Here is a 24,136-nt window from a genome sequence, read left to right as displayed (position 1 = left end):
TACCCACTGCTGTCACCCAGGGCCAAAGCATATCTCTCTGTCCCAGCATCAGTAGCAAGCAAGAGAGTTTTTTCCACAGCAGGGGATTTTGTAAACGCCCAAACATCCCAGCTTCTACCTGGAAATGTGGACATGCTCATATTCCTAAAAATTAACCTGTCTGATGATGCTGAGTGAGTTTGACTTGAAAAACTAAAGTGACACTCGATTTATTTTATTGCAGGGTCTGATTATTATATTTTTGAGACTTTAAAATACTACTATCCTACTAAAATGCTGTACCAATCAGATTTATTTAAGCAATCATACACGAGAGGCCGTTCTTTAACGCCATTATTGGTACGACAGTACTGCGGCAGGACCGAGGCGCGTACAGTACTGTACTGTACCGACAGTACAGTACGCCTGTACTGTCGGTACGCCTGTTATTTTCAGGCCAAGGGTATACCGTTTTTCTCAGACGCGGAGGGATACTGACTTGTTGTGAAAAGGCACGTTCTATTTGACCGTTCTTTGATCGTGGAATCAAACACGCTATTGACCAATCAGAGAGCTTGCTCACACCTGTGTTATAGAATATTTAATAAATAACTTTTTTTCAAGTAAAAAAATCGTTTTCAAAAATATTTTCTTTATTTTTCAATATCGCGATAACAAGTCCACAGTACGTTATTTATCGCGATATTGAAAAATAAAGAAGTATTACCGTACCGTGAGTTTTTGGTATCGTTACATCCCTACTAAATACTTATTTCTTTCAACATATTATTCCATCACTTGTTTTTTTCCTTTTTATGTTTATGAATTCATATCACAACAATAAGTAGTGCACTCTGCAGAACGGTTGAATATGTGAGTGCTATTTTCAGACTAGGGAGCATTACTTTAGGAGGTATTGTCAAAGTCTCACTGGTTGTTGGTCACTTGGTGCAGGAATGAGTCCCAAAAAACAGAAATTAGTCTGCATTTTACCACCTCTGGATACGTCCTATTTAAGTCAACAGTTTCTTAAATGTGTGTTGGTTGGATGCCTGAAATAAGGTCTGTGGCTTACAAACGTTTAAGAGATGTTCAACATAAATCACTTAATACCCCATTGGTGAATGTCTGAAGCTTCTATGTGTTTTAAAAACGACAGCTGCTAACAACTAAATGAGAATACTAAACGGCATCATGCTAACATTAGCCACATTTAGCTTAGCGGTAGTAATGCGAAGTCATGCCACGTGATGTAGTTTGTTAATAGGCTAACATTTTATTTCTGAAGATTGTATTATTGCTTAGAAAATCCCAAAGTTGTGTTACTAAATGGAGATTATCCTGCTGAACAAAATGTTTGAAGGCCCCATGTCATGCTTTTCCGGTTATCACCCGTCCCCTTGTTTGTTATGAAGGTTTTTCTGCATGTTAACGGTCTGCAGAGTCACAAACCCTCAAAGTACACCCTGTAGCGAGTAAAACTCTAACACAGAAAATACCTGTCTATGCTGCCCCAGAACGCCTCGTTGGAGATTTCTCTTTTTCAATTTTTTTATTGCGGGAACCAAGTGACGTAACAACGAACCCTCCGTGGATTGGTCAAAATGGACCAATCCGCGGAGCCGTTATGTTAACCCCATAAAACAAAGTGAACATAAGTTCAACAGAAATAAAAATCGAAGACCTATAAAACAATATAAATGTAGGTAAATAATAAAGACTATAAGAACATTAAAAGTGGGGAATTGCTAATCTAAAAAGATGTGTCTGTCGTTTAAAAATCCACTCCTGTAATGGTTTGAAAACGACTTGCCAAGGGAGAGTTTGTGTACATGCTCATGTCGTTATTGCCCCTAGCTGAATGTACAACTCCGATGTGCTGATAAGTGTGTGTGACTTCAAAGTCCCCGTGTCTTAGTGTTGGGGGGAGTTTGCTCGTGTTGAGACTAGCTGTGCATGTTTGATATGCTAACAATGGCTGTCACGCTACCAGCGGCCTTCTTCATCTCACTGCCTCTCTGCTCAAAGATAACGAGTGTGTGCCGTGGATTCTGGTCGAGTCGCTACTTGAAACCATCCCGACTCCTCCGTGCACCCTGTCTCCGTTACGCCCACAGCGGAAGAACATCTCTAGACCTTTTTAAGTGTAAGAGATAAGGCAGAGATAGTTCTTGGTTTGTACTCACTGTATTCAGAACAGGATAATCCCTTCGACTACATTTGGCGTCCTTATTCTGAAAAAGGGTCTGACTTTAAATCCCCAAGGAGAACAAGTGCTCCTTTTTTTGTTTTTTGGAGCCTTGTGAAAAAGGGAAGGTCGTAAAATGTACTCGCACAATTTGTTCAGGTTTGCATATTTCTATGTTTATGGGCAAATATAAACTTAACACACAAAGTAAGAACATCTGAGTTTGGTAGATGATTTCTTTGTTGTAGCAATGCTTCTTGGCAATACATCTTACACCGTTGGAAAGCCTGTTTATCTACCTTTCAAATGGTGCCACATTTGTGAGGAAGATGCATTTGTGGGATGAGCAGCTGAGTGGAGTATGCGGGGTGATGGCGCCCCATGAACATCCCCTCAATGTGCCAAGAAGCATTGTTACAACAAAGAAAATAATCTACCAAACACAGATTTCCTTACTTTTTGTGTTAAAGGTAGGCTAGGTAAGAATGGAGAAACCAGCTCGAGTGCACTAGAATTTGAAAATACACAGCCGGAACAAATCTGCCCCTTCCTTACAGAGCCCCTCCTCCAACACACGAACGCGCACATGACCAATGAGGGCACGAGATAAGTTTGTGCCCAGATGGAAGGCTGACAGGCAGGTAGGCCATCCAGTTACTTTAGCCGGGCCGGCTCAGATTATTGGTCGTGCTTTTTACAGCGCCACGGCTTCCAGAGATGACATTTTTTTATGTATTTATCGTCAAAGCATTTAATATATTCATTGCTATCGGGATGTTAAGAGCATTCCATGGAATGTAATACAAGTGAATTACCCTACCCCACTTGGGCGTAATGGAGACAGGGTGCACTAACTTTTTATTGCACTGTAACTTTTTATTCATGTATTTTATATTCATGTATTTTTTCTTTTAATGTTTCTTTTATTATCTTTTACTGTTTTTAAATGCCTTTGTCTGAATGTCTTTCATTTTTGTAAAGCACCTTGAATTGCCTTGCGTTGAAAGGTGCTCTATAAATAACCTTGCCTTAAGTTTATATTTGGAAATACTTGCCGCTATTGAATTTCTCCTTTTTAAATCTTACGCTTTTTGCCAAATCAGTCACACATCGTCCACTGCTCCTCTCAGAGTCTGGACCTTCTTCAGTCAGCTTTCTATTCTCTCCTTTCTCTCACCTTTTTCATATTATCCCAGCTTCTTCCTCATCCTCACCCCCTGTTGCAAACACATGCTCATATCGATGGGTAGCTGTTCCTGTTGGTGTGAAACCAGCAGTATGTCCCCTTTTTTTCTTGTTGTCACTACGTCTCCTGCCATTTTCCTCAAGATGTCACACACACAGTTCTGGTGGTCAAGCACTGTGGCGAAGTTGATTTGAAGTTTTATATTCACCAGCTGGAAGTGGCTGTTTGATGTCAGCATTTCAATGTGGATGACATTGAATATCCCCAAAGGGTTCGCATGGAGAGGCAGACAGCAGCACTTCTGTGACTTTCTGTCTGTCTCCAAAACACCCTCTGGCTTGAATCCCAAATCACTGCCTGGACTTAGCACAAAAAGAACATTTGAACTGGGTACTGTTTTATAGACTGCTGGATGGACAAGAAGGTGATAATTACATTTTCTCCCCTTGGTTAAACTCAATTATTGCTATTGAAGTACTGCTGTGATACTTGAGCCCCTGGTACTCAGACAGACAAGTGTGAGGCATCTGATTTCCTCAGGGAAACTATTGTATATGACCAGTGCTACCAATAATAAGCATACTTTAAAATGTGCAAGTAATAATAGACTCAGAGTCTGGGGATTAGAAGTTATTTCCTTTTTACATAATTTCAGCATAAGAGGCAAGCACACGTTAAATAGGCCCTATTGTGATTTCATTTTCCTGTAGTGTGTTTCAGAATACCTTTATTCTTCCAACAGAGGGGAACGTTGCATTTGTTACAGCAAGAAAAGAGTCAAAGACAGCTTAATGTTGACTAAGAAGCATGCATAATCTTTTTGTTAAATTGGAACAATTTACAAAATACATTACATGTCACTTGTTAGACAGCAACTTACATACTCAATACTGTGGACAATCCCCACAGGAGCACTTTGGGGTGAAGTGTCTTGCCCACAACGACTGCAGTGGGGTTTGAACCTGTGACCCCCTGATCACAACACAAGGCTCTATCCACTGCGCCTCCTACACACCTGCCAATCTTAAATTCATCACTATGTAACACTTGTGCTTCTATTGGCTAGCGCTCCAACACATTGTACGTGATAGGCTAAGGGGCGGAACATCTCTAAGCTGGTTGACCAATCACAACAGAGCCGGGGATATATATATTTTAAATCCTCTGGAGCAGCGAGAGGAGCTGTGGATTATTGTTATTGATTAGTGCATCAGTGTTTCTTAGGGTCAAAAACACTAAACTCACAACTTAAAATGAAAGCGTTTAGTTTATTTAATAAAAGAGCACATGTTCAATGTGAAAAGTGACAGTATATATAGATTAGTTGCAATTTGGTTCAAAATTAAAAAATGTAACACCTTGAATTTCAGGGGGGGGTATCCGATGGCGGAAACCCTGGTATGGCGCTGTGCATATTAGAAATTAATCGGAAGCAAACATGACATATTTTGCTCTTCCTCATCACATTTTCACACTCTGTTCCTTCTGATTCCCATAAATCATCTCTTCATGTCTTTGGCCCATTGTTCCCCACTGACGGTTAGTACTTGAGGAATTCCCAGCAAAAAGCATGAGTAGTGAGGGCCTGTTTTTTGTCAGGCATATTAATGGATGTCGCAATACTAGAAAAAGTCATGTGTAGAAGTTAAAACACATCTATTAACCATAGGCATACTAGCTTCTGTTGCGAAGTTAAACGAGTCTTAATTACCTCTCGAATATCCATTTTATTATGCGTTTGAAAACGTCTGTATTTATTTAAGTTTCACACCAAAGCCAATCTTTTAAAAGCCCATATTTGAACACATTCTTTTACGGTTTCCTGCGTAATAAAGACAGATACAATATGCCCCTTTCTCTAAATGTTGGCATTGACTCGGTTCCAAAAGTATTGTTTCTCGTGACATCCCTATTATATTGCACACATTAGCAAATGTCAACTGGATGGTTGATGGCCGCCGTGATTACAATGGCTTCGTGCGTCATGCCTGGTGTGAATGAATTAATATGGAAATGAAGAGCTTGTCACTTTTTATGGGTTATGGTTATGAGGAAGCGTTCTGTAAATGAGTTTGTTTTGAGTCGTCGTCAGTCTTGCCCATTCGTCAAGCTGTTGGCTGTACACTTTATTTCCTTATCTGGCACGTCCTTGCATCTCCACAACTCATAACTTTCTAACTCATAAACGGACTGTTGAAACGCAAAAGAAATAATGAATTCATGCCTTGTCATTTAAAATATGGCGGATGAGATTTAAATAATGCAACGCTTGGCTGTTTATTGAAATGCATGAACCATTGTCTTATGTTGTGCAGACTTTGTACGCTTTGAATATGAGTACTAAGTAAGATGATGTCTTGGTTTGTCCATACATGTACTTTGCTCAAATGTAGGGTTGATAACATATGCAATTAATCTTAGAAAACGTTTAAAATCTACTAATGTAATCACATTAATAAGTTTGACCCGAACTTCCTGCCGTTATCCATCGGCAGAGGAATCAAATACATGTTTATCACAGATATTAATTGTGAATAAAGCGATTTATTTATTTAATCGACTCACAGAACTACTCGGGATAAAAACATATCTTTACATGGATTGAAATTAAAACAAGACATGCCTTTTTATAGTATCACTTCATTCTGAAAGTGGTGTGAATGAAGGGGGGAAAGTTAATCATAAATACAGATGAATAACAAGTTAACGATGTTTTTTTTCTGCCTTTTTAACTTCGAAGTTGAAATTAGTAGTTTGTTTTTTGTCCTTTCATCCATTCCAGTGTATTAACAGTACACCTGCATCTGTGTGTGTGTGTGTGATTAAACCCTCCCCCCATGGGTCACTACCAGTTAATGTTCTGTACTTTCCCTGGAAGAGTCATGTGGAGAACCTTCCTGAGAAACTATAGGGGAGTGAGGAAAACATTGGAGTGCATATAGGGAGAGTAATGTCTGTCCAGCACAGCTTCTCTCCACTCGGTTGTAATCGGAAACATGGTTTAAAGTAGATTAGAGCTGTATATTGACTTGCTGTGAAAGCTTTAGCGAGTACATATCACATTTTCTCCTAGAAAAACAAGAATTGCAAAACTTTGCTTTGTGAAGAAGGGATTGGCTAAGAGGGAGTACTGCATGACTGTTTTCTGAGGACGTCAGCAGCAAGTTTGCGCAAATCCTCCCTTTGTCTGTGTTCATATTTAATTATTGGAGGGTTGCTCAAGGAATTTGTGTTACTTTAAAGGCACTAAACCCTTAGATGCTATGCTTTGGGGGTTTTCCCCTCTCCTGTAGTGTGTTTATATAGGTTTGTGTGCCTGTAAATGGTCTGCAGGGGAACAAGATAACAACTAGTCCTAGTTGGTATGTCTCATTTCATATTGTGTAAAAGGGGACCTATCATGCAAAATGCACTTTTTGATGTCTTTTATACATCAACATGTGTCCCCGGTGTGTCGGGGAACTCACGCAGCGTCAGGAAATAAAACCCTCTCTCTTTTCCTCCGTACCCAAATCTCTAAAAACGGGGAACAACGGAGCTGATCCAGATTTGCGTCCGATATGACGTAATATCTGAAATGTGGACCCACGGCCCAATCAGAAACGTTGCTATCAGAAACAATGCCCGACTGTTTTGGACGTAATATGGTCAGTGTTTACATTAGCATCGCTAACACTCAGAGCTAACGCTGTACTGGAGAGCATGTGTGTGAAGAAGCAGGAAGTAAAAAGGAACTTTGCAAAAAGCATTTGAGCTCCATACTGTTTCAGAAATAATCCTTGATGTGGTTTGGAATATGATACGGCAACTGAGTATCTCGTAGAATTCTGAGCAGGCATTAGCTCTCCCTCTTTTTCTTTTTTTCAAGCTAAGGACCCCGAATCTGCAGGCCTGAAATATAGGGATATGAGGGATGTCTAAAATGCATGATCTGTTTGGTATTTTGAGCAAAACACATCATAGACCACTATTCTAGCCTCCAGCTCAAAGTGTTTACTGTTGAAATGACTGTGAAAGTATTAGAAAAAGTTCACATTCCCACACACAGAACAACTGAAATATGTGCTTGTCAGACTGGTAACTGAAGATAGGAAATAATGCTAGAGAGGTTCATCCTTCATTTCTCCTCCCCTGTCACCCCCCCCCCCCCCCCCCCCCCCCTCCTCTCTGCAGCTCTGGCTGTCGGCCAGCACTTGTAATGCTGTCTCTGTTTTGGATGCGCATACATAAGTCTTTTGGTTATCAAGTTTTATGAGCACTGTGGGGCTGCAGCTAACGAATATTTTCATTGCCAATCTATTGCCAAGTGTTTGTTCTATGCGATGTAATAACAGTCCATAAAACATCTGAAAAACCACTTTCCCAGAGTCCAAGGTGACTTTTTCAAACGTGTTGTTTTGTGCTTAAATGTCATCATCAAATGTTTATTTGTTTAGCTAAATTGCTTCAGTACTGTAAACAACAGACCTTCGTGGTATGGGTATAGCCTTATGTAATACAAGAAAAACTGCAAAAAATTATCATTTGACTGAGTCATATTTTAAAGCATTCTAACAATCATATTTAAATAGTACTGTAAACATTGTGATTTTTTTCTCCCTTCCTGCTCGTTGTTGTTGTTGTTGTTGTTGTTGTTATTCTCCTTCTTATAATAATCACTAAACAAGAGATACTTAATGTTTTCAATGTGTGTGTTTCAGGAGTGTGGTTCCCCCTCGCTAAAGACAGCGTGTTTTCCTAAAGCACCTTTCCACCCCGGACCCTCTGTGTTGCCACTGCACCTATGAGGTAACGTCAGGAACCAAAACCCCCTCCCCATTACCACCCTCAATCCACCCCCCGTCCCCCTCTCCCCCGTCCCTCAAACCCCCTCCTCCCAGCCATGGGACAGAAGATCTCTGGCAGTATAAAGTCAGTGGATGTTCGCGGGGAGCCCTCATATCGCCCGGTACGTCGAGAACTTCGGGGTCCGGACTTCTGTCGGCCCCCGCGACTCGACTTACTTCTCGACATGCCGTCGGCCAGCCTGGAAACGCAACTCCATCACTCCTGGAATCCGGACGACCGGTCGCTCAACGTCTTCGTGAAGGAGGACGACAAGCTGACGTTTCACCGGCACCCCGTGGCTCAGAGCACAGACTGTATCCGGGGGAAAGTGGGTTACACTCGGGGGCTTCACGTTTGGAGGATCCACTGGCCGTGCAGACAGAGAGGGACGCACGCGGTTGTGGGCGTGGCCTCCGCTGAAGCGTCGTTACACTCGGTGGGCTACACGGCGCTGGTGGGAGCGGACTCTGAGTCCTGGGGCTGGGACCTGGGCAGAAACAGACTCTACCACGACGGGAAGAACCGCCCCGCTTCCACGCCAGTGCCGACGTACCCGTGCTTCCTGGAGCCCGACGAGTCCTTCGTGCTTCCCGACTCGCTCATGGTGATACTGGATATGGACGAGGGAACGCTGAGCTTCATGGTGGACGGACAATATCTGGGAGTAGCGTTCAGAGGACTTAAAGGAAAGAGACTGTATCCCATCGTCAGCGCGGTGTGGGGGCACTGTGAAGTTACGACTCGCTATGTCAACGGACTAGATCGTAAGTTGAAATACACACACACTGACACTCACACACACGGACACACACACAGGTTATTGACAGTATATATGTCAAGCCTTTACAGTTTTTGTATTTCTGCAGATATTTTTCTTCCATTTTCACTTCATAAAACTTTTTTTGGGTTCTCATGGCAGTTGAAAAGTATGCAGAATTAAGTTTTCAGTTTTATGTATAACTTATTTGACACACACACACACACACACACACACACACACACACACACACACACACACAGGTTATTGACAGTGTATGACTCAAGTTTTAGAGATTTTGTATTAGTGCAGATAATTATTTCTTCCATTTTCACTTTCTTAAAATGTTTGGGTTCACATTGCAGTGTAAAGGTAGGCAGAATAAACATCTTTCAGTTTTATGTATAATAACTGAGATAACTTATTTTACATCAACACACACACACACACACACACACACACACACACACACACACACACACACACACACACACACACACAATTGACAGTATATGAGTCAAGCTTTTAGGGATTTTGTCTCAGTGCAGATATGTTTCTTCCATTTTCACTTTCTTAAACTTTTTGGTTTCACATTGCAGTTTAAAGGTAGGCAGAATAAACATCTTTCAGTTTTATGTATAACTGTAATAACTTATCTTACATCAAATCCCTATATATGCATCCTATAAACCCAGTTTGAAGTGTATATGTGTGTGTCACTGTCGAGGTGGATGTGGAAGGTAGTTTTCACAATGCGAAGATGTTTTTTTAATGTATAAACCCCCACATGCTTATATTTAGATTGTCTCATCAAATATGTAAAGGCCCAAGGCGATATTTGTTCTACATCAAAGTCCAGTCACAAATCACAGTGTAGGACCAGAGGGGAGATTCAGGAAACATGATTCTAGGAAAGTCTACGGTTATGTGTTTTAGATGGAGAGAGGATACTGCTGGGTCACTCCGTCAGCCTACACTAAACTCTTTACCCTCTCGAGGAATCATACAATCTGAACCAAAGCTTACCTCGTCAATGTGTGAAATACGGGGAGAACCGGTGTGGCTAATTTCTAAATACTAATTCCTGATTTTGGCTCTCCAGACATGTTCAGGATTTAGAGTGTAATGCAAGACTGAACAGGCTTCACTTGCTTCATGTGTCACATCAGAGAGGATGGATGAGCAGTGCACATTTCTGTATGCACTGATCTAAAAACAGCCAGCCATGAAAGGGACTGAGGCTTTGTTTACCAACAGGAAGCAGCTTAGATATCATCTGTGCGTACTATTTCTACTATGCAGCTTTCTAGCACTCTCATGTCCTCAGACTTTCTCAAACTTTCACTGAAACCTTGAATTAATGGGAATATCTGTTTCACCACTGCCCAGAAGTCACCATTATGATCTGTGTGTGTGTGTGTGTGTGTGTGTGTGTGTGTGTGTGTGTGTGTGTGTGTGTGTGTGTGTGTGTGTGTGTGTGGTTGTTTTCCCTGATACTCTCTTCTGGTAAATGTCACTGCTCACAGTAGACGAGTCATCTCCATTAAGTCTTCCCCTCAGATTGTGTAACGGCTCTCAGTCGTCCCTCCCCGCTCCAGCCTTCTTGTTGCACAAAGAGCCTCTCTCTCTGTGTGTGTGTGTGTGTGTTGTGTGTGTGTGTGTGTGTGTGTGTGTGTGTGTGTGTGTGTGTGTGTGTGTGTGTGTGTGTGTGTGTGTGTGTGTGTGTGTGTGTGTGTGTGTGTGTGTGTGTGTGTGTGTGTGTGTGTGTGTGTGTGGTGTGTGTGTGTGTGTGTGTGTGTGTGTGTGTGTGTGTGTGTGTGTGTGTGTGTGTGTGTGTGTGTGTGTGTGTGTGTGTGTGTGTGTGTGTGTGTGTGTGTGTGGGTGTGTGTGTGTGTGTGTGTGTGTGTGTGTGTGTGTGTGTGTGTGTGTGTGTGTGTGTGTGTGTGTGTGTGTGTGTGTGTGTGTGTGTGTAGGCGATGCACTTCTTATATATCACTCATTAGTTTCATATTCTCTGCTAAAGCACATCCGTAGCTGCCTCTTACAGCTCAGATATCAGGCACATGGCACATCCCTACCTTGTGATATAGAGAGGAATGGGAGCATTAATATGTATGCCAGGAGATTACTCTTCCTCCTGTTCCCACTTCTTGCCTTTATTCATCCTATAGCAACTTGGAGATGATTCACTTTCAAGCATCTCACCTGTCTTGTAGTGCATTCACATTCCTTTATTCCCTGAGAAGAGATACGTGTCCTTATTCTTTCCTCTCCAGTCTGAATTGTCATTTTAAAACCCTGCATTAATGCCGTTTTCTCTTCCTTCCTGCATTTCAGCGAACAATTTAGTCCTTTCGCACCTCTGTCCCAGAGACACTTAGAAAGCCAACCCGACTGAGACAGGATTTGTATCGGTCTGTCATACTTTCTAACGTCTTTTAAAAGTCACCTATCATGCAAAATCCACTTCTCCATGTCTCTTCTACATCAACATGTGTCCCCTCTTCTTCATGTCTCTTCTACATCAACATGTGTCCCCTCTTCTTCATGTCTCTTCTACATCAACATGTGTCCCCTCTTCTTCATGTCTCTTCTACATCAACATGTGTCCCCTCTTCTTCATGTCTCTTCTACATCAACATAGTGTCCCCTCTTCTTCCATGTCTCTTCTACATCAACATGTGTCCCCTCTTCTTCATGTCTCTTCTACATCAACATGTGTCCCCTCTTCTTCATGTCTCTTCTACATCAACATGTGTCCCCTCTTCTTCACGTCTCTTCTACATCAACATGTGTCCCCTCTTCTTCATGTCTCTTCTACATCAACATGTGTCCCCTCTTCTTCATGTCTCTTCTACATCAACATGTGGTCCCCTCTTCTTCATGTCTCTTCTACATCAACATGTGTCCCCTCTTCTTCATGTCTCTTCTACATCAACATGTGTCCCCTCTTCTTCATGTCTCTTCTACATCAACATGTGTCCCCTCTTCTTCATGTCTCTTCTACATCAACATGTGTCCCCTCTTCTTCATGTCTCTTCTACATCAACATGTGTCCCCTCTTCTTCATGTCTCTTCTACATCAACATGTGTCCCCTCTTCTTCTGTTCTCTTCTACATCAACATGTGTCCCCTCTTCGTCACTGTCCTCTTCTACATCAACATGTGTCCCCCTCTTCTTCATGTCTCTTCTACATCAACATGTGTCCCCTCTTCTTCATGTCTCTTCTACATCAACATGGTCCCCTCTTCTTCATGTCTCTTCTACATCAACATGTGTCCCCTCTTCTTCATGTCTCTTCTACATCAACATGTGTCCCCCTCTCTTCATGTCTCTTCTACATCAACATGTGTCCCCTCTTCTTCATGTCTCTTCTACATCAACATGTGTCCCCCTCTTCTTCATGTCCTCTTCTACATCAACATGTGTCCCCTCTTCTTCATGTCTCTTCTACATCAACATGTGTCCCTCTTCTCCATGTCTCTTCTACATCAACATGTGTCCCCTCTTCTTCGTGTCTCTTCTACATCAACATGTGTCCCCTCTTCTTCAGCGTCTCTTCTACATCAACATGTGTCCCCTCTTCTTCATGTCTCTTCTACATCAACATGTGTCCCCTCTTCTTCATGTCTCTTCTACATCAACATGTGTCCCCCTCGTCTTCATGTCTCTTCTACATCAACATGTGTCCCTCTTCTCATGTCCCTTCTACATCAACATGTGTCCCCTCTTCTTCATGTCTCTTCTACATCAACATGTGGTCCCCTCTTCTTCGTGTCTCTTCTACATCAACATGTGTCCCCTCTTCTTCGTGTCTCTTCTACATCAACATGTGTCCCCTCTTCTTCGTGTCTCTTCTACATCAACATGTGTCCCCTCTTCTTCATGTCCCTTCTACATCAACATGTGTCCCCTCTTCTTCATGTCTCTTCTTCATCAACATGTGTCCCCTCTTCTTCGTGTCTCTTCTACATCAACATGTGTCCCCTCTTCTTCGTGTCTCTTCTACATCAACATGTGTCCCCTCTTCTTCATGTCCCTTCTACATCAACATGTGTCCCCTCTTCTTCATGTCTGTTCTACATCAACATGTGTCCCCTCTTCTTCATGTCTCTTCTACATCAACATGTGTCCCCTCTTCTTCATGTCTCTTCTACATCAACATGTGTCCCCTCTTCTTCGTGTCTCTTCTACATCAACATGTGTCCCCTCTTCTTCATGTCTCTTCTACATCAACATGTGTCCCCTCTTCTTCATGTCTCTTCTACATCAACATGTGTCCCCTCTGTGGAAAGAGACTCTGGCCCCATCTCACTTCGGTTAAATGGATTCCTTGCGTCCCTCACTTGCGTCGTTTCCCTGTGACTAGTCCCTCCCACCAGGGAAGCATGGAGAGACGCAAGGAAACCACGAGAAGCAGGGAAATGAGTTTTAAGAGCAATGGGGACGTCCTTTCCTCCGGAGCGTCACGTGAAGCGACGTCCGTTTGTGATGACGTCACACAGCTGATCGTCTGACATTTGCGCAGACAAATCAACTTCCGGTGAGACCGAGGAGCGAGGAAATGAAAAATAAGAGAAGTGAGAAGGGCCCTCTGAAAGTTTCAGGAACAAATATTCTCTCTCTCTTTTTGTCCTGATCCATTTATATAAACAGGGCTGAAACAGAGGGGATTATGGGTAATGCTGCAATGATCTGTTTGGTGTTTCAGCCAATCAGAGACAGGCTCTGTATATATCTGAGACCTGTGATATATTGATGGAAAACAGTATAATAGGGGACCTTTAAGTAAAAAACGTTGGGTTTTCTATTCTCTCTATTCCGTGAAAGCCATACTTTGCTCTCCCCCACAACAAGCCTCATGACATCACAGTGGCCTTCCCAAAGCTGATCCAAACTCATTAACACCTGAATAAGAGCAGGGAATAGGAAGTTCTTCACACATGCTACTCACATGCTTGCCCTCCTTTTTTAGAAATGACCCCTATTTGACTCTGACTCTCATTGTGTTTCCTCTCCACTGTCTTCCTTCTTCTCCCGCCGCATCCTTTTCAACACTAATCCTTCCTTTCAGTGTTTACACTCGCAATTGTGTTGGCTGGTTGCTGTGGAAATGCTCTTTGTTGGATAGTAGAGTGGTTGATTGTTGACCGGGAAGCTGGGTCACTAGTTCGTTGTCTGGAAAACAAAGAGATGTCTGTCTTCTGCCCGTCTGCAACTCACATCTGTTAGCAGTCAGTGGTTCACTTAGCTGGTTTGTTTAACTGGGGAAATCTGTTGATTGTATACATTTACATTTCTCTAGTTGTCCATTCAAAAGTATATTTTCCCTTGGCACAATTTGTGTATTAAAAATAAGTTGAATAGACGATTCAGCATCAAAACTGAGCCTGATTTGGGTCAGTCTTGAGTACATTTCATGAGCCAGACAGGCCTTTTTGTCTGGTTTGTTTATGTATTAATAGTTTTGATTAGAAACCTGCAGGTCCGCTGCAACTCTGACTACTTTTAAATCCAGACTAAAGACTTTTATTTTTTCGCTGCTTTTAATTGAACTATTCATATTTTAGACTGCACTGTAACTTTTATCCATGTATTTTTTCTTTTAATGTTTATTTTATTATCTGTTCTTAATGACTGATTTAAAATGCCTTTTTCTTAATGTCTTTTATTTTTTGTAAAGCACCTTGAATTGCCTTGTGTTGAAAGGTGTATAAATAAACTTGCCTTGCCTTGATTCAGTTTTATTTTATATGAGGAGTCCTACTAAGGAACATGCTTTGTGTTAGGCGGCTTTAGATGAAGTTTGAGTAACTATGTGCTCTAAAGAAAATGAAATAAAAGTAGCAGAGACCTGAAACCACAATCAGCGCATATGATTGGCTGAAAGCGGATCACATGATTGCATTTAAAACATCCTGCAGGTTTGTAGAGAGGAACAGACTCATATCCCACAGAATTTGATTCTATTTGTGGGGGCACCGCAAAAGCCCCTTAAAAAGTTCCCTTAACATATTCGGGTGGTCCACGCATCCACCCCCCCTCAAATAAGATAATACATGCGAGTTCCTGGCTAGACAACGTTCTTGTTGCTCTGTGTTGCGTTATTAATGAGTGAGACACACCGGAGTTGAGGATCTGTGGGGTTTATTCTCCCAAAAATATAATTTAGACTTATTCCAAAGCGACTTACAATTACCAATTACAGAGACATTCTCCCTGGAGTAACTGAGGGCTAAGTGCCTTACTCAAGGGTAGGGTTGGGTACTGAGAACCGGTTCCAACATTTCGATTCCAACGGCATCAATAGCCGCATTCACACCGCAGGACTTTCCCTGGTACTTTGGTTCTTTAGTTCCGTTAGTACCAATAATGTTGCGTTCTCACCGCCGGGACTACTCAGTGCCGGGAACTCTTTTGGCCGTTTTCAGTCCCTGCTAGAGAGGTGGTACGAACCTGGTGATAAAAGAGTGCCAATTTATATTCTATTTCTATTGGCTGGGCGAATTGCAAACCACGCCCCGTTAGACTCTGAATTTGTTTTGTTAGGCAGCCATTTTTTTCCTCGCTACAAAACCACATCCACACCTGAGCGAGTTGGTTGTTTGTACTTTAAAGCATGACTACACGTACTACAACACCGGAGCGGTGGAATGATGAGGAAGTGTTGGCACTTCTGGCAATTTACTCTGAGGACGGGATGCAGCAGCTTCTACAGAAAGCAGTTCCCAACTCCAAATGTTTTGAGCGATGTTCGCAAAAGCTACTTGAGCTGGGAATCGTGCACAGTGCACACGGATGCCGGATAAAAATAAAGAAACTCAGGCAGCACTATAAGACCAGACTATAATTAAAGACCACAATAATAAGAGTGGTAACGATTTTCTATTGTTATTATATATATATATATATTGCCACTGTTTTTTAATACTGACACCTAACTTGCACTAAGGTGTGTCTGCTGCTATATATTGCCACTGTTACATTGTTTTGAAACTACTTACACTTTATTTTACATTTCACACTTTTATTCAATTCAATTTACATGCATACGACACACCTGGAACAGCGTGATGCCGTTATTGTTATGTCTTGACTGTGCAATAAAACAAACAAACTGGCGAAGCTTTATTTATTGTGTCCCTCCCCAAATTTGCAGAATAGAAGAATGTGAGAGCAGACAGGTGTCGGTGGTTGAATTTATCTACGATGTTGCAACCTTGTGCAGCAATGGCACGGGCAGAAACACAAGTCTTACACACATAAACACAAGTCATTTATCATGTCATTTGTTTGAGATAAATAAGGGAAAAACACCAAACAAGGGTTAATGTCCTTTTCCAAAATCAGCCTGAGGGGGTAATATATAATAAATACATAAAGATAAAGTCCATTGTTATAATGGGGTATTTTATTTGTAAATTACCCTTATGAACTCCATCATGTCTGAGGTCGGAAAGTAAACAAACGCCTCATACAGCGGGTGGGCTTTATACCCCCCCCCCCCCCCGTGTAGTTCTTCTTCTCTCGTTTTTTTTTGTACTCGCCGTGAAGTGGTTTTGCGGCCTGCCAGTAAACCCAGAGAAGAAGAAGAAGACGAAGTGACGTCAGCGTAATCTTGCCTCAGGGAAAGTACTGCGGTGTGAATGCGATTGGCACTAGCCCCCTGGCGGATTCAGTGCGGTGGTACTTTAGTGCCGGCACTAAAGTACGGCAAGTCCTGCGGTGTGAAAGCGGCTATTTAGAAATGTGAATTTCGGTTCCGCTTTTCGATGCCGGAGGAAATGTTTCTCGCCGCTCTCCGTAGCCTACTGTATGACTGCGGCGGGGCGGGAAATGTAGCGTTGTACCCTGTACCCATAGATATATATATAAACACGTGTTTATATATATATATATATATAATATATCTAATATATCTATGGTTGAACCTACACTTCCAACAGCGTAACCTGAGACCAGGGCCGGCCCGTCACACTGGCGTTATAGATGTTCGCCTAGGGCGCCAGATCTGTGGAGGCGCCAGATCTGTGGAGGCGCCAGATCTGGGAGGCGCTGCGCTGACAGCTCTGGGAGGGAAAACAATTTTTTTGACCGTTGGTGCTCATCCTAATTTTCGGCCTTGATGTAACAACATTCATAATTAAATAAATGTAACACCCTTTTTCACCCCGGTTACACGTTTCATTTGCCCTGTACGATGGGCGCTGTAAGTGATGAAAATGGGGGATGTTGGCTTATCTGGCACCCGCAGCTCACAGCCAAAGTGTGAGTGAGGGAGAAAGGGAGGGTGCACCGGTACGCGCTGTTGTTATTAGCATCTGGTGCCGTGTTAGCTGCTCTAACGGATATTAGAAGATGTTTCTACAATAATGTGGAGGGAGAGTCCTCTCCAGTCAGACTGAGGCTGATAACTACAGCTCAGTGAGGTAAAGGACTCTGAGTGTTTAGATAGTTCACTTTAGTCTAAGTTATCTCAGTGGGTCTCAAACGTTTTGATCACAATTTATGTAAACACATATTTCCAAGGCACTCCTTTATAATGATTGGGATAAAACAGGTTTGAAATCATTCCAATGTATACTATAGGACAGTAAACCAGACATATCGTTTTAAACTGGAAAGATAAAAAAAATATGCATAAATAAAATAGTAAAATAAGATATGAATGAACAACAAAAATAAAATACATTACATGTATTTGTTATTGGCTATGGTGGGTTACTGGTTATGTTCACATACTTATTTAATTATTCAAATGTAAACCACCGATCTTTTTCATATGGGTGTTTGGAGTTGTACCCCTAGATCTAGTCTCTAGTCATTCTGCTTAAAGTGCACCAGATTGAAGCATTTTACTTTAAAATGTTCAAACATTTCCCAGTATGCCTGAGAAGGCATACTGGGAGCATACATGCTTGTTTTTCTCAACAAGAACTGTTTTTAAATGGGGGGGGGGGTTCCTTTAAAAGTTGGACTATTGCACTGTTGTAGCTTCAGTGGTTCTCAGGTTACAGTTACATAGTAGTGAATATAAACAGACTGATTAATGTGAATATTACTGTAAACTAACCTGTGTAAAAGTTTCTCGAATAAATGTAATTTATTTGGTGGAAGAAGCATGTATACTTTTTTTACCCTGCCCCTCAAAGAATCGGAATTGAGAACCGTTAAGAACCGGAATCGAAAAGTAGAATCGGAATCAGAATCGTGGAAATTCAAACGATACCCTACTCAAGGGCACACTAGTAGTGGTGTTCTAGGCGGGATTTGAACTTGCAACCTTCCGATCATCAGCCCACCTCACTATCCATTAGACCAGTGATTCTCAAATGGGGGTACGCGGACCCCTGGGGGTACGTTGGGGTACTGCAGGGGGTACGTGAGATTAAAAAAAAAAAAAAAGGTTAATTAAAAAAATAATCTTAGTAAAATAAGTTAAAAAGAAAACACAATTTTATATAAAACATTCCTAGAACCACCAAGGGGGTCCTCATATAAACATGTCAAATGTGTGTATTGTATTTTATAGTTTTTCACAATAATATATTACTTAAACTGAAAAACTCCTTGGAAAAATCTGTTTTATAAAAGTGTTATGTTATTTTTTTTCATGCATAAAATGAAAATATCCTTAGTTTGTTTTAATGCATACCACGAAGGAGTTAATACATCACACACTGAGGGAACATCACTATATTGTAATTATTTATATAGGCTTTTTCGATCAAAAATGTTCGGGATCGGTCAGGGGGTACTTGGCTGAGAAAATGTTTCAAAGGGGGTACATTACTGAAACAAGTTTGAGAAGCACTGCACTAGACCACACAAAAAAAAAAGTGATTCTTTTTTTTTTGTATGAGATCCACTTGTGGTGGACGATATTTATTTGTGGCGGCCCGCCACAAATAAATCAATGTATGGGAAACACTGGATGTTTTTCCCCCTACTTTTCTATACTCTCTTTCCAAATACAAACTGAACTGTGGCTTAAAAATCCAGTTCTGAACCAAACCGTGTATTTGGAGAATCATTACACGCCTTATAATCAATGCATGCAGGTGTTGCATAGCTCCTCTGTTACAATCCTGTCTGCTTGGCTCCTATTTCCTGAGCTGAGTGGGAGAGCAGCAGCAGCAGCAGCAGCAGCAGGAGGAGCGTCGGCCAAATTGACCGCAGTCCAGGTTTCTGTCTAGAACTCACTAGCTTAGCGGTGCGAAGTAATAGGAAGTCAGATATCGTCAGTGGAAGGAATCAACGCTTCAGTGAGTAATTGCTTTCCACCCCGAGTAGACGACGACTCAATACGGACACCCGTGTTCCCAATCTCCTATAGAGGGCTCTATTGCAAGAAAGAATACCCTGACGTCTGTATGAAGTTGATGAATAAGCCGCTTGCACGGTGATACATTTCTCACTTACAAAGATTAGGGCGGCACAATTTGCAAAAAACAACAAATTGGGATTATTTTTGACTGATGGTGCACTTCAAATCAAGAAGGTGATTTATCCTTTTTGCATCATTATTGAAACAAATATTTTTTTTGTAAGAGTATCTCCTCCAATGTAATCTTCAGTCTGTACGATACACTGTGTTCGAAGCTTTTACATATATGTTTTATGCTGAATAGTTTGTCATGCAGTTAAAATAATATTCACAACTGGTCGATGTTGAGCCCAATTGTTTCCTTAAAAGTGTTAATGTTTTTTTAATGAGCTTGTATTTTAATCACCAAGTCCTTTATCTACCACTAGTGTTGCACGGTGTACCGATACTTGAAAGGTACCGCGATACCCTGCCGTTAAAAACGTTACGATTCCTCCGTTTCATTAGTATCGGTACTTTAAGAATGACGGGGAAAAGTACTCCGGTGAGAAAGCGCTGTTTTAATAAGAGCCGTGTGTGTTCAGCGCTCTGCTTCGTGCCTGCAGTCCCTCCCCTCTCTCGTGCACGCTCTAAGTCCCTCCCCTCTCTCGTGCACGCTCTAAGTGCCTCCCCTCTCTCGTGCACGCTCTAAGTCCCTCCCCTCTCTCGTGCGCACTCTAAGTCCCTCCCCTCTCTCGTGCGCGCTCTAAGTCCCTCCCCTCTCTCGTGCGCGCTCTAAGTCCCTCCCCTCTCTCGTGCGCGCTCTAAGTGCCTCCCCTCTCTCGTGCACGCTCTAAGTCCCTCCCCTCTCTCGTGCACGCTCTAAGTGCCTCCCCTCTCTCGTGCACGCGCTAGCTGCCAGAGCATGTGAGAAGACGAGAAGCATGGCTGCAAGTGAGAACTGCCGCTGCGCCTCGGCTTGTTGACAAAAAAGACGCCAGAAGCGAAAAACTAAAAAGTTGTTTTTAATACATATTTTAGTCATTTATTTAATTTATTGTTCTCATTGTTTAAAAGTTTGTGTTCTGGTGTGAAATAAAGCACAATAATTACATTTAAGACTGTTTCCCTTTTTTTGAGAAAAGTATCGAAAAATAATCTGAATCGCAATTCTTGACTTGGTATCGAAACCAAAATGTTGGTATCGCGACAACACTATCTACCACGTTATCTCATTTAGTAATAGGAAGTCAGATATGCTCAGTGGAAGGAATCAACGTTTCAGTGAGCGATTGCTTTTCCACCCCGAGTATACGATTCAATACGGACACCTGTGTTTCTCCTATAGAGCAACAGTTGGCTCTATTGCATCCGCGCCTTGCTGTTCTGCTCCAATTGTATTTTACAATAAATCTAATTCTGTCCGTCCCTTTGTAAAATATTCCTCCCCTGTCTTTTCTCACCTATGACCAGTCTGTGAAGAGATGTGTCTGCACCCTAATGGCTGTATATGTAAGACACATACACCTGTCATCTTGAAACTAGGACATACAGAGCAGCAGTTTTATGCTAATATATTAGATAAGCGTGCCTGTGAGTCGGCACCATTACCTTGGTTCATCGTTTGTAAGGGAAAAATACGCAGGAGTAATAAATTGGAACATGTGCCAACAAAGATGGACCTGTCTCACCTTTGTGTTTAAGTAGGACATAACTGGGTCTCTCTTGGTGAGAGATTCAAAGGTTGTATTGTCATGTGCACAAAGCTACAGTGGAGAAATGGCAATGAAATTCTTGTGACCTGAGCTCCTCCAACGATGCAACGTATATAATAAAATACAAAATAAAAAGTAGTGCAAAAAGTCTATACACATGCAGGGTGTCCGCGGGGTCTTAAAAAGTATTAAAAGTTGATTAATCAATTTAGCGAAAATTAAGGCTATTAAACGGCATTTTCCAAGGTATTACATTTTGTAGCTTGTTTTCAATAAGTATATGAATGGTCCAAAGAGGTTGTATTCTACAGTGTGCCTGAATGTAATCATTGCGTAGGTGTGGAGTGTGATTCTGTGTAGTTTATTGATGGCATCCCGTTGGGTTTGACGTAATCTGAACAGGACATCGCACGCTCACTGCTTGATAGCGCGGAAGTCCGTTTACGCCGGTTGTTAAACAACATCGTTATGGGGAAATGCAAGTCTGCGTCCAAATGGTTGGAAGATAAGGAGGAAGCACAATCAATACTGTTATAGTCAATGTGAGGTAAAGTGTGTCGCCAAGGTAACCGGTTAGAACTCAAAGTGGCCATGAGGTCTTAAAATGTATGGAAAGGGTCTTTAAAAAAGGTCTTATAAGGTTTTACATTTGACTTCAGGATTCCTGCATATACCCTGACATGTCAATAGAATATGATATGTACAAGAACAGAATATAAAACAATGTAAATGAAGACAAATTAAATACGGTTTATTGCGTGGATAACTATTTATATCAGGGGTGTCCAAACTGCGGCCATTTTGAATCGGCCCTCAGCAAATTCAAAAAGTATAATGGCATGCGGCCCACAAATGAAACTTGAGCTTGTATTGTATTGCACTTCTTAAGTATATCTGTAAACATATATTGCACCGTAGTATTCATGTCTTAATAAACCCACTTTCAGTCAATTCAAGTTGAAAATATGTTCTAACCAGAGTTCCCGTTAGTCGGTAATTACCGGACTATGACCGGTAAAATATGCTGAAGACCGGCAAATCTAAATCTCTCCGGTCAAAATAATTTTCCCTGAGCAAAATACCGCATCAGTTGCGCCACTTATGTTACAGACAAGAATAGTAAGTGACAGACAGGTCAGTCAGGAGAGGGAGAGAGCGCTCCGTTTATTATTCCTGTGTTATTGTAACTCACTTTTGAATAATGTAGTTAATCTACTATAATTAGTTTGTTTAATATCGAATCATATCAATTTGTTTTAAAGCTCAATAAATAACAAAGACCACCTTTGACCGGCACTTTTCTAATTTTGTCCGGAAGATTTCAACTTTAACGGACATGTTGACCGGCAAAAAAATATTCTAACGGGAACTCTGGTTCTAACAAATCTAAGTTGATAAGAAAATAGCCCAATAACTTATTGACATAACAAGCTTGAAATATACCCTTCTATTTCCTCTAAGCAATCTGAGGCTTCTGTTTTAAGGAATGAGCTGCCAACAAAATAAATTAAACCTAAATCTTAAATTAAATCTACTTATATTTGATTGATTTTGATTTTGCTAACTCATAACTTCACTTAACCCTCTAGTGAGTGGCCCAGCCCTTTGAATATGTGTCTGTATGTGGCTTTCGGTGAAAAGGGTTTGGACACCCCTGATTTCTATAAATGTGTATATTTGTGAGCTGATGTATCTGCCGTGCACACAGACGTTTGTTTGGCCGTGGGCGATAGAGGGAGAGGGAGAGAGAAACTGTGAGCGTCCGTCTCACCTCCACGAGGGCAGACTGAGCGACTCCTCTTCTTCCTCTCGTCTCGGTGTTAGCTGGATGTGCTGCCAGCCTGCGGGCCTCTGAAGTCCAACGCTACATTGGGCGCTCATCCGTCCTTAACCACACTTTCCCACACTCCGTCTCCTCTTTAGTGAGCCATGGATCTGTCAGGAAGTAGACTATAACAAAAAAGACTCGAGAATTTGAGTGGAAAGAAGCGAGTGCATGTCAGTGACCCGACGGATGTGAGGGAGGAGGAGACGAAAAGCACCTCTGCAGTGCTTCCAGCTTAATAGCATTAATTATTAAACATTTGAAATGTACTGTACATCTTTGCTGCTTCAATGTACTTTATTTACTCCATAGAGAGGTGAAGTCCCTCCCTTTCCAGTGACCGCCATGGGACCTTATTTCGGAAAAATTATGTATTGAAGTCAATGGGGAGAGAAAACGTATCTTTCGATCCCGTTTGAATTGTGCCACGAATTACACATATGATGTTTGTCCATCTTAAAAAATCATTTCCATGTAAAAAAAAGTCAGTTTGTCGTAAAACTGTTGAAATATAAGACTAGGAAAAATACGCAACTAGAAAGACTACAAATTCCAGAGTCGCGGTCCCGCATGCTGGCTCTTAGGAACCGACTAACTCCCCTTGTGTGTATGCACAGCTCTCAACGTGCCCAGACTTGGAGTGATTTTCACCTCTTTTAATACTTTCCGCCTCATTCTGAAAGAAAGAAGTGAAATGTTTCAACGTGACGGCCGTCTTGGTGTGTGGTGCGAGACGGGAGATGTAGTTCATTGAGCGGTTTCACACAAACAAAGTGTTACTTCACAGTTTTATGACACATTTTTATTTGTTTGACTTGCAAAATTATCTTTTAAATGGACAAAAATCATATGTGTAGTTCGTGGCGCAATTCAAACGGGATCGAAGATAATCTTTCTCTCTCCATTGACTTCAATACAGACTTTTCTGAAATAAGGTCCCATGGACCTCCCCGGAAAGGGAGGGGCTTGGCCTCTCTATTTGGGAACTTGTTTTGTTACAGCAGCATGTTTACAAAGCATTGCACAAAAAAAAGAAATGCATTTCAACCCTCAAAAGATCAAGTTCACACTATAAAACATACAGAATAAGTTATAATACGCTGTTATAGACCGATATACTACTTAACAAATATGAACCACATACTAAATACATTCATAATACCAGCGTGCAATTTTTTTTTTTTAATTAAAATGTGAATGTAATGAGATGGGTTGTTTAGGGTTATTGAAGGAAGTAAATAATGAATCATGGTTTAAAAACACTAGAGGGACCTCTGTTTCGATATTCAACGTTATATGGACTCGAAAGATCATATAATGCAAATGTTATGCAATGATATATGTCAGGTTAG

At 41.5% G+C, this 24,136-nt stretch overlaps 1 protein-coding gene across 4 annotated transcripts in view; it reads left to right on the top strand.

Annotated features, from left to right (window-relative positions):
• The window catches only part of LOC117538266 (SPRY domain-containing SOCS box protein 4-like), a 75,619-nt gene that overhangs the window by 39,994 nt on the left and 11,489 nt on the right, over positions 1 to 24,136 (top strand). For 3 of the 4 annotated variants that reach the window (XM_034203864.1, XM_034203863.1, XM_034203866.1), the window contains one exon: positions 8,054 to 8,944. In XM_034203864.1, the coding sequence (XP_034059755.1) occupies positions 8,236 to 8,944 (709 nt within the window). In that variant the 5' untranslated portion in view covers positions 8,054 to 8,235. Of the gene's footprint in view, positions 1 to 2,778; positions 2,809 to 8,053; positions 8,945 to 24,136 lie in introns of those variants that run through there. The other variant, XM_034203865.1, reaches the window with a different exon arrangement.

Source organism: Gymnodraco acuticeps, unplaced genomic scaffold (genome assembly GCF_902827175.1).
Source record: "Gymnodraco acuticeps unplaced genomic scaffold, fGymAcu1.1, whole genome shotgun sequence".
NCBI lineage: Eukaryota > Metazoa > Chordata > Actinopteri > Perciformes > Bathydraconidae > Gymnodraco > Gymnodraco acuticeps.
The sequence above is the reverse complement of the archived record's forward strand: the minus strand, read 5'-3'. Positions and strand labels throughout refer to the sequence as shown.